This window comes from Sitophilus oryzae, unplaced genomic scaffold, assembly GCF_002938485.1.
Source record: "Sitophilus oryzae breed Bouriz unplaced genomic scaffold, Soryzae_2.0 scaffold_1111_pilon_pilon, whole genome shotgun sequence".
Classification (NCBI taxonomy): domain Eukaryota; kingdom Metazoa; phylum Arthropoda; class Insecta; order Coleoptera; family Curculionidae; genus Sitophilus; species Sitophilus oryzae.
In genome coordinates, this window is record NW_022145740.1 from 4,166,643 (window position 1) to 4,178,866 (window position 12,224).

At 32.7% G+C, this 12,224-nt stretch overlaps 1 protein-coding gene across 1 annotated transcript; it reads left to right on the forward strand.

The window, feature by feature from the left end:
• Positions 1 to 2,310: 2,310 nt before the first annotated feature.
• On the forward strand, positions 2,311 to 3,265 carry LOC115881650. Its single transcript, XM_030899223.1, has 3 exons — positions 2,311 to 2,452; positions 2,645 to 2,850; positions 2,912 to 3,265. Exons 1-3 carry the CDS (start codon positions 2,311 to 2,313, stop codon positions 3,263 to 3,265), a joined length of 702 nt encoding a protein of 233 aa, XP_030755083.1.
• The last annotated feature ends 8,959 nt before the right edge of the window (positions 3,266 to 12,224 follow it).

A 12,224-nucleotide genomic window follows, 5' to 3' on the forward strand; every position in this document is an offset into this window, starting at 1 on the left:
AAAAATATAGTGGCTAAATCAGCTGCAAACAGTTTTATCAAAAGCGCGATATTACTCTAGCACGTTCAGGAAACGCTCGCCGCCTCATCCATTTAAGTATAGATAAGTTATGTATACGATTATATTATATATATTTTTTTATTATTTCAAAAGGAAATATCATACATTTACTATTCTCTGTCTCGCTATTTGTATCTGACTCATCGTACTGCAGATCCCCGCTCTCACAAACGAGTCTTTCTCTGACTCGATATCTGCACCGTAAAATTTTTGTAGACTTACAGGTATTCAATTATACAGGTATGTTTCAATTGATAACGCGGCCAGTGTTTCCTGAAAACGTTTATACAGGGTAAGTCTTAAATAAGTGAAAATACTTTTAAGGGTGATATATTTCGACCCCAGGAACACGTCTATTTTTTTTTTGGCGCAAAAAAATGTAGAAAATCGTGCATTATTTTTAAATTTTCCTGTATATTTTAGAAAACTTTTTAGAACTGCCTGTTCACCGTAAAGTTACCAACGGTATAATTATTTCTTAACCTATCATGATTACGGCTTTACACTATGGCTACGACACTAAAATAATGGATGCAAGTACAGAAAAAAAACAGGTGTCTCCCAAAATTATTTAAAAATAAATCACTTTCTTTTTAAATTTTCAAACTTGAATAACTCCGTTATTTTGGACTTATTTGAAAAACGGTAAAAAGAAAATATGTTTCTTTTATCGAGATATACCAGCTCTGAAACTATTTGCACTTATTCAAGATGTAGAGAAATATCTGTAGTATCCCTGTAGGGTAATATCGCGTTTTTTATAACTGTTCCGCTGATTGAGCCACAACTCTTTTGTCTGTTCTTTTGTATACGGCTTTTTAAATAAATAAACATGACATTCCACTAATCGACATGCATGTATGCGATGATTTTTTTTTGTCAAATTTCATGCCTCTTTCGGGTTGTCTGCCGGCATTTTAGCCACGAAAAAAATGTCTGTCAACAGTTTTTACACGTTCTTTAATAATAAATTAAAGCTATTTTCGCAATTATAACACGTGTACCTTATAATATTTTTAGTGTAAAAAGTTTACCCTTTCGATTGGCCGCCCCCACTTTAAGCACCAGGATTCACTCTTTTTATATTGACAAATCAATATTAAATTAGCTTCAAAAGCAGATTAAAATAATTTTAAGCAACTATAGAATAAAACTTTAAATAAAGTTAAAGGATCAAAATGAATGAATTTTGCATGGTGTATAAAATAATTCAATACGAATATATTTTTAAATCACTTCGATTAAAAGGAAAAATAAAATGTTTTAAGATCTTTAGCGTATCGACTTTACGTAACAAAAGCAAATTTCTAGAAATTAAAATTATAAGCGTAATTGGCAATTGCGAAAAATATATCTTTTTAATTACGAATTTTATAAAATCATCAAATTAGCACTAAGGCGGTCATCCCACCAACAGGTCGATAATGCTGGTTTGATGATTCGACACATTGAACTAATAAATGAGGAAATATCATTGGTTGGAGTCAATAGTTATTAGTTCGAAATACCTGGTAACACTACCCCCAAGCCAGTGACGATGTATCTCACTGTGTAAGTAATATTTATCTTTATAATTAATTTTAATCCTGTATTAATGGAAATAAATGTTAAATCAAATCTCAACTTCTAACCGGAAATATTTAGTATTATAGTTATTATTTTATTTACTATATGCGCTGGGCAAGGGCGAGGGAACCATTAAGGTTTATATCCAGCAAAAAACGTGGTATTCTATTAAAATATAGGTAGGTTTTTACTGCCGTATGAATATTCGCAGTTTGATGGCCGATCAAATAGCCACGAGGGTGTTAGTGAATAATATATAAATATATTAGTGAGCTGGGGGTACCTCGGTATTAGGTGAGCTTTTCTGTTTGCTAATCGCAAATTACCTGTTCATAATTGAGGGATTTTTTGCATTAGATCGAGCCTGAAGCTCTAGACTGAATAAAGCTGAGTCTGATCATCTACACATTATTTTCCATCTCTAATAAACCCCCACAATCCATCCTATTACATCTTGGCGCCTAACGTGGGGCAGAGATTTACTTTAAAACTTAAGAAATGTTCGTTTTTCAGACAAGAAATGACATTTTTTGGTTACATATTAACGTCAGAAGGTTATCGGCCAGCGATCCACGACGAATACAAGCGTTAAATGATTTTAAGGTGCCTACAAATAAAAAAGAGATACAAAGTTTTTTAGGGTTAGCAAATTTTGATAGAGCTTTTTGCGAATAATTTTCGAGTATGGCCGCTCCACTATCAGCGTTGCTAAAAAACAATGTAAAATGGAAATGGAGCGAAGTTCAACAAAGAGCTTTCGAGAATATTAAAAGTAAAATCAGTGGAGCAACACTTTTGTATCATCCTCGTGAAGACGTACCGTTTTGTTAGTATATTGATGCTTGTGATACGGGATTGGGTGCGCAATTATTTCAGATAGTGGATGGTAAACACCACGCTATTGCTTGGGCATTGGTTGACCGAGAAACCAGGTATTATATAAATGAGAAAGAAGCGCTGTGTTTAGTTCGGGCAACGACTATTTTTAAAAGTTATTTACTCGGTCGAAAATTTGTAGTTTATACGGATAATGCTACGATTACATATTTGAGAACCTGTCGATTATTGTCGCCTAGAATTGCTCGATATGCGTTGGTTCTTCAAGAGTTTGAGTTAGATCTGGTGCATATTCCCGGTCAACAAAACTTAGTTGCAGATGCATTGTCTCGATTATCCGCCATTAGACCACCTACGCTAGAAGATAAGCATTTTAGGATACTGGCTGTAAACAGATTTTCCAAGGAATTTCATTATATTTAGAAATAGAAATATTGAACGTTTTCAGAGGGAGGATAAGAAACTTTGCGATATAATGGAAAAATTGCCGCAAAATCAGGAGCTACAAAAGAAATTTGTTGAAAGAAACGGAATTTTGTATATACACCAACAGAACGACGAATTTTATCTTTTATGTGTGCCTAAAGAGTTGGTGGAGAGGTTTACAATGGAGTATCACCATGCGCTGGGACATTTAGGCGCGTATAAAATTTGGTGCGCTTTGCGTAATGACGTGTGGTGGACAAATATGTATAAAGTGGTTAAGCGAGTAATAAAGTCGCGCGAATTATGTCAGAAAACTAAAGCGAGTAAACTACCAATTCTGAGTTTACAGTCCGTGGTTTCGACGGAAAAAAAATGATCTGATTGCCGTGGATTTTTTCGGGCCACTACCGCCCAGTAGGGGAGGCGTGAGATATATTTTGGTGGTACTAGACATATTTACTAAATACGTAACCTTTTATGCCATGAAACGCGCCACCACGACAGTAGCTTTGAATCGAATAACAAAAATTTATTTGGAAAAAATGGGAAATGTGAAAAGCATTCTCAGCGTTCAAGGAAATCAATTTCTGTCTGCCCGATGGAAAAGTACCTTAGAAAGCTTGGGTATTGAGGTAGTATATACGTCAGTGCGACATCCGCAAGCAAATCCGTCGGAACGGGTTATGCGTGAGCTAGGTCGTTTAAGCCGTGCTTTCTGTCAAGATCAGCATACTAGATGGGCGTACGAGCTTCCAAAATTTGCTGATTTTATGAATACTGTGGTTCATGATTCAACGGGTTACGCTCCTAAGGAGTTGCAGTTTGGAACTGACAGGGAAAGGTTATTGCCTAATTCTTTCCAGGGCCAACTTTCCGGACCCGCTGCTACCTATGAACAGAAGTTGATTTTGGCACGGGAAACTTTCTTGACAAAGGCTGTTCGCCGAAGAGCACAACAGACCAATTTCCGAAATGTTAAGTTTAAGACAGAAGATTTAGTTTTGCTTAGGGCCTTCATCAGCTATTAAAGCTGAAACTAAAAAGTTTTTGTTTTTGTTTGAAGGGCCGTATAGGATTAAAAAATCGGTTAGTACGGATACTTATATCTTAGTGAATGATAAAACGAGTAAGGAACGGGATATGTTCCATGCATCGCATTTAAAATTATACAATCAACCAGTGTTATTGAATAAGCCCGATCTAAAGGTTTAGACTTTAGACCGTTGTTGTTATTATTTTATTTACTATTGTTAAATACGGTGAATGCGGGGCAAGTGCGAGGGAACCATTAAGGTTTATACCCCGCAAAAAATGTGGTATTCTATTAAAAGATAGGTAGGTTTTTACTGCCGTATGAATATTCGCAGTTTGATGGCCGATCAAATAGCCACGAGGGTGTTAGTGAATAATATAATAAATATATTAATGAGCTGGGTATCCCGGTATTAGGTGAGTTTTCCTGTTTGCTATTTGCAAAAATTACCTGTTACCATAATTAAGGAATTTTTGTATTAGATCGAGCCTGAAGCACTAGACTGAATATAGCGAGTCTGATCGTCTACACATTATTTTCTATCTCTAATTAAACCCCCACAATCCATCCCATTACAAGCTTTATTTTGCTATGCCACTATACATAACCCACAAATTGGGGATTGACAATATCTCAATAATTTGTAACATAAACAACTCATCATAATTTTCTTGTGTGACGATTTTTTTTATTGTGCTTGCACATTGATCACCACATAAAATACTTTTTAATTCTCTCAGAATTAATTAGATAGAACACGATTATATTTTACATAGGTAAATAAATTTCGGAATATTACGGTTATTTCATTTTTAAGCCAATCATAAATTGCATTTAGTTTTCCATCGATTTTACGGAAATGATGGTTTAGTTAAATATTCGTATAAATTAAGTGAAGTCTGGAAACGAAATGCGATATATTCCAGCAAAGTAGCAGCAACTCGTTTGGAGCGAACAAGTTTTCCTGGAAATGTTTTCCTTTTTGATTTAGTTTACTTATTTTATCTAGGACGCGCCTCGTGCATTACCTTCCTATTTTATTATGTTGTCAGGTCATACATTAAAGGATATTTGTAAATAAGTCGACCGAGATGTCAGAAATATACACGAGAGTTATTTATGAAATTCTAGTAATATATAAAACGTTTTAAGATAAACATATCTATTTGTATATATTAGCAATGTTTAATAATGCGGAAAATATACAATAAATTTATTGCTTGAAATACATTTGACACATTTATATATCTTAATAAAAATATATAAATGTGGGTTTCATAAGGATTAATTTAAATGGTATGCTTAAAACCGTATGTGCGACTTGTATGTGTTCTAAAAAATCATTATATCAGATATCATAATTGAGATTTTCATAACTTTTATTTGGCCAAAAGTACTGCACATTTTATAAATAGATTTATAGATTCATGGTATTTTAAATATATTTATATAAATATATAATTTTTCCCTAAATATATTTTTTATTTATACATTGTTAAACTATCCTGAGGTCAAATTTTCTTGATATTTTAATCTATCTCAATATTATATTACTGCATATTATTCAAATTTTTAATTAGAAAATATCTAATTAAAACTCTAGTATAATATAAGTATTGTACTTTTCTCAACTGATTATTACATGATATATACAGGACGATTCAAAATTATTTTATGCGTTTTCTTAACTTTTTCTTAATAATATATGATAATGACAATGATAATTTCTTATGAAATTTATAAATTAGCGCTGTTATCTATGCTTATGAAAGTATCCAACGAATTCATAAGAAAACATAACGTCGCACCGCGCCGGTCGTATCGCCCGCGTCGCGCGCCTTCGTCGCTCACGCTTCGTTCTACGTGGTCGACAAAAGTGAGCGAGCGACGCGTGCGACAACAGAGGGCGATGAGCTCTTCTGGCGCGACTAATTTCAATAGCCTTCGATGCCGCTTCAGTCGCGCGACTCTCCTAACTAGGACAGCTTAGTAAGAACACGTTGTTTGATATTTATCACAGCGAGCGCGCTTTTGTCTCCCACGTAGGACGAAGCGCAAGTGGTGTCCAATATAGGTTTTAACATAGTGCAACAGAAACGTTTGTCAACAACGTTTGACAAACTTGCCAGTGCGTGCAACTTCGTGGTTATAAATAGTCTTTATATAACTTCTTTGCGGAGGGGGTTAATCTTTTTTTGGTATAATATAACAACAAAAGATTAACACCTTCCGCATAGAAGTTGAAACCAATGCAATCAAAACTCTTCCGCGTAACTTTGTAGATATAGGTAGGTATATTTAATTATAATCGCCATATTTCTAATTATTTCGGACATAGGCCGAATTCGGCATCTGCCTCCAACATGTATAATAATATAGTTTACAAACTTTTATTTTAGTATAATAGGTGCCTGGTGGCCTAGAGATACCTACAGCTCTCGTCTGCCAGTCCAAAGGTTGTGGTTTCGAATCCCACAGCCGGCATTTTATCCGCTGACTATTTTTAATAAAAACAAAAATAGTTTGGTCGACTCAGCCTTAAATGAGTACTTGGGATTCACAATCCTGAGGTAATAATGAAGCGTAATGCTAGCCACAATACCTTCCATGTATACCGAACGACTCTAGCATGACAAGCTGTACATTGCCTACTCCCAAGGCGTTAAACGCTATATACGGGAGTTATTATTATTATTAACTTTTATTTTCTTCTCTTTCGCCTCTTCGCGTATTATTATTATTATTAGTATCCCATATTACACATTATGATTACAATTTTATGGTCCAAATGGGGAGGGTACATGTTCAAAGAGCCAGAGATAAAAATATTAACTTAATTGTTTTCATGTGCTTTTGATTCCTTAACGCCCCTCGCACACTACGTTTTTTATCCATTCGTATCGCAACGATTCGAACGTCGTGTAAAAATCACCATAAAAATGTCTGTTAGCAATTGATATTTTGTTGGGATCGACGGCTCGTAGGTTAACGGCGTGGCGTACAAAATATATAAATAAACACTAAAATTGGCTAAATAAAATACCATTGAAATTCAATAAAATAGTGATAATCGTGATATTATCGCCAAACGCTCTTGTGCGTTTTCACTCTTAATAAATTCGATTACCGTTGTGGAAGGAGACAGAGTGTTCTAAGCGTCGGTTTTGATAGTTTTCATAGAGAAATAAATCGGACATAAATTAATTCGACATTACTTTTACCGAGTAGAGCAATATGACAGAAACTGGAAGGATTGAACCATTATCTCTGTTCATATTATCTTTACATTAATTTATTTTGACACTCTCATATGCATTTAAATGATAATATTGATAAATTATTATTAATATTGTTGCGGACCGGTGTGAACTCGACCTAACCTAACTATATGGCCCGCCCTCGGATGACCTTAACATCGCATTAAAGAATAGACACCGTAATGATTCATCGAAGATTCGAGAAGAATCGAGTTCCACTAGAATGGAGTAGTACATACGAGAACAATCGAAACCTTCTCTATGCACCTAACGATCTATGGACTATTCTAGAGATCTTTAGCTGTCGGTATAAAAGCCGGCGGCTGTGGCCTACAGAGGGCAGTTATAAATCGACGAGTGCAGTTGACGCGCTAAAATTCAAAATAAATTCTTAGTTATAAATCGTTTGTAAATAGTTCTATAAGTTTTTTACCGTTATTGTTTTTGTTAATTAGTGTTAAATAAATAGTGTTTAAATAAATTGTGACTTTCTATCCACACGGAACCGACGAAAAACGTAACAATATCTATACAATAACTTATATCAAAAATATGTTGAGCAACGCAAGATTTAATTTGTTGTCAGAGGGGGTTGGAAAATATCCTGTTCCCCTTATAACAGGAAGATCCCCATGCATGATGAGTTATAGACTGTATGATGAGGTATAGCTCAAGAAAGGGGGACACAATACATCCTTAAGGTCGCGGTGATTATACCCCCTTCCACTTATTGTACATCTTTTACAACGCAAGATTTATCCTTATCTTATCTGAGCCTTATGTACTTTAAAATATTTAATATTGATCTTCTAATTTGTTGAATATATTTTTGATTACAATCTTTATATGAAACTTATTAATACCCGACTTTTCCAATGAAGGTGTTTTATGTTTACTTTTGAATTACCTAATAGTTGTTGTAATTTATTATTAGCGCGATACAAAAGTTTATAATTGAGTCTTAAAAATATATCTCGTGATTTAAATACCTACTGCTAATGTAAATACTGACTACTATACACTACTAATTTAAATACTACTCTCTATCAAACGGTATTAAAATATAGTTTGACGTATGTCTCCACTGAAAAAGTCGAATTTGCAAAAATCGCAAATTTCAACATACGTCTTCTAATTATTTTATCAACTACTGAAGGATAATATCCATTGCAATCAGCTATATTTCTAATGTAATGTTTTCTGTTTCGTATCTTTCGTTGGTAAGTGGAAAACTAAGTAGCCTATGAACTAAGAAATTTAAACTAGGCGTCTTATGTTCAACACTCAATTGCAGATTACTCTACGCAGATGGTAGCTTTTTCAGAACTTAAAATTTAATACCACATTGAAAATTTCTCATAGGTAGTTTTCCGTACCAAAAATAAAAATGGAAAATGACAACTTTTCTCTAGGTTTAAAAATTGACTGCTTTTCCAGAAATTAAAACTACATTGACAACTTTGCATTACCAGACACATAGATAGTTTTTAATAATAAATATATTAAATAGAAAACGATAACAGTAGAAATTGATCTGTATTTTGTCTAGGAAGTTAGAATGAAAAAGGTTTGTTTTATGGCGAACTCAAAATCTAAAACACAATTTTTACGACAAATAATATCCTATATCGAGATTATGATCTCGAAGATGTTTCTATGGAAACATCTTTTGAAAACAATCTCTGTCAGTTGGCATCAAAGATATTTAAACTCGGGAGATACAACGATCCATTCATAAAACGCTCTAAACCTTCATCACACATTGGTTAAAATCAACGAGTGCGAGAGAGAATGGACAAAGAAGGGAATAGGGTATCGGCGCAACGGCAACAATGTAGTTGTTTACAAAGATAAGACGGTTGAGGTCAATTTCCAGTGGCGTGCCGATCGACCGACAGTATTTTAAGGAAATTAAAATAATTGTTTAATAAATTTAAAAAATAATAATAACACTTACATATTTGTCGCATTGTAAAAAGTTGAGGGAGGATATTAATAGGAAAAAAAATAAGTTGAGGGAGGATAGCGAAATAAATAAAAACCGGCATAATTTTTTATTATAAGATAGCTTTTCACATAAGAATAACGATTAAAAAATCAATAAGCTTTTTTTTACTTTATTTTATTAAATAAAATATCAAATTTTGGGTGTATTAGTAAATGCAGTTTCAATATCTTGTTCCAAACCTTGTTCATCTCCGGTGAATGAGACTCCCTCTATTAGCAATAACAAAATAAAATAGTTATTTTAACCTAGTAACACAATATTTTACAAAAAACTAATATTTGTAGACTTCACATATTTTTGATAAAAACTTTATTATTATTCTACTTTTATTATATACCTACATGAATTTTACAACTACTAAAATGTGTGTCTAAAGGGATCGCACCGCGATTAAAAAATCGATACAATGACACAAAGTACCAGAGTGGTGCGACCCCAAAAACAAAATAGAAATAAATTAAATTATAAAAATAAACAGAATTAAAAAAAAATATAATTAGATAAAAAAAGTGAAAATATAATTTGGATGAGCGGAGATAAGCAGAGAGGCATAACGAAACAGTGTAACAGGAACAGCAATCAATGACGGGCATATCAGAAGTACCTCGAAGTCGAAGAAATTATAATTTTTTAAATGATTTATTGTTATGAATTTAGTAAATGATTTTTAATTTGTTTTTTATAATCTGTAAAGGATTGAAATTTAAAGTTATTAGAAATATTATTCCACAAATGTGGCGCTATGAAACTGAAAGATTTTTGGAAGTTAGCTGTTCGGTGTTGGGGAATTTTAAAATAATGCACTTGCCTAGTCGAATGATCATGGTCAACGTAGTGAAACAATGAGAACAAATAGGGAGTCTGCTCTGTAGTTAAAATTCGATAAATGAATGTCATTAAATGAAATTATTACAAATCTAAACAAAATTATTTCATATTATAATGCAGTCATCAGAAAAGTCTAGCGATAATTTTAGAAAATCATAAATAAAATAAAATGGCGATTGCTTAGTAAACGGTTCTTCCCTAAGTCTTAAAAAATATTTAGTTTTTTTCCTCTGGTTTGAAAGGAAAATTCATATTGTTTATAAATAATAAAAAGTGCATGTGCAAAGAATTTCAATACAATAAAATGTAAAAATACAACAAAATGTAGTAGTCATAAAATTTATGTAATAAGTACATTAATTATATGTATGTCAAAAGATGTCCATTTACATTATAGCAACCAAAATTTAAAACAAAAGCCGTATTAAATTGTAACGGCAACAAAAAAGTAAGGCCGCAAAATTCCATTTTTGGTACACCCCAATAAAATTTTCACAAAAGGTAGGTAATGATTTGTCAAACCCAAGTGGACACCTAGATTATACTTATTCAATACCCTTTCTTAAAAGGGAAACAGAGATTCTTATTAAGTTATTAGTAATTAGTACGTACCACACACACACACATGTACCTTTTTTTATAAATAATTTAATTAATAAATATATAATTTAAAAAACATAATAAATTAATAAATATACAATTTAAAAAATAAACCTAAAAATAAATATAATTAAGAAATCTGCTATTTTTTATGTCTAGGTCCGCCTCTGATCTACAGAGAAGAGGATATAATAATATACCTAACCCTACTTATTTTTATTTACCGGTGAAAAGTTAAATTTGGATTTAAATGATACACTCTCTTGTACACAATACATGAATGCACCATATTTTCAAATTAATGTCCACAGAAGTCCACAAAATAACGCAAAAATACTATAATAGTACTGCAAATAAGGAATACGGAGCTTGATCGGCGGCATAGCAACATCGCAACAGGAGAATCTAGGAATTTTCATTCATCCTCGAAATCCGTTGTACTACGCCGGCATATTTCTAAGACTGACGTTGCTAATCTGCTTTTTATTATTAAAAGAAACACGATCATGATATTTTTATTCCATTATAAAATTTAAAATAGTTAAGCAGTTAAGCATTAAATGAAAAAATTGACGTTAGCAAATTAATGTACTTGATATATTATAACTGGTTGTGGTATTTAATCGAATACTAATACCAATATACAGGTAAATCTGGCAAATGTTTTTGGTGTAAGAGAGATGCGAAAATAAGGATAGAATAATGGCCGATGAAGGAAAAAGGTAAACAATTGTATATCTTGAGTTTAAATATCTTTGGTTGGCATTAAGATCAAAAGCACGCCAGAGGAAGAAATTTTATACACTCAGATGCAAAAAAACAAAACGAAAATTTTTTTTGTCAAATTTAAAGTGATATATTTGTTTACTTTTTGCCCTACTTTTATGATTTTCTTAGCAAACTCTATATAAATATATCTACTTTAATCCTCAGTTTTTTTGTATACTTTTTAAAAAAAAGTATTTGGCTGGTATTTTTTGGTATTTGTTTTTTACCTAAGTTTAAAACACCCTGTGCAGTAACTTTGTGAGTAAATTTACCTAACACATTATTTTTCGGTCAGGACAATGTCTTCTGGGCATTTTATATATTATACAGAAGCCGTTGCTGTTGTTATTATTAATATATCGTTAGGAATATATTATAGGTAATACACACCTATCGCCCTACGATAAAAGGGTTAATGGAACGTTTTAGACAGACTGGCCGAAAAAAAAATCGAAAAGATGGTAGGTAGTGGTAGGAAGCGCAAAACTACCGTTCTAGACAATCGATATATCAGAATCAATGCTTTGCAGGACCGTCATTTAAAAACGGTGCAAACAAGACGTTGGTATCAAGGCAAGAATGTTACTGTATTAACAGTTTGTCGAATCGCAGAAACATCAGATGTCATGTCAACATGGAACTGTCGATATGACATTACAACAAAAGTCACAAAAGTCACCTCGTCATATTAAAAATAACATAAAAATGTAATGATAATTGAAAAAATTGAAAATTGTTGGTGGCAAGTTCATTTCACTCTTAAAAATTAACCAAGGCATGTGTTGATACGAGGCAAAAACCAAATTGCTCATTGTCATGATTCTCACCGAAAAATAATGTT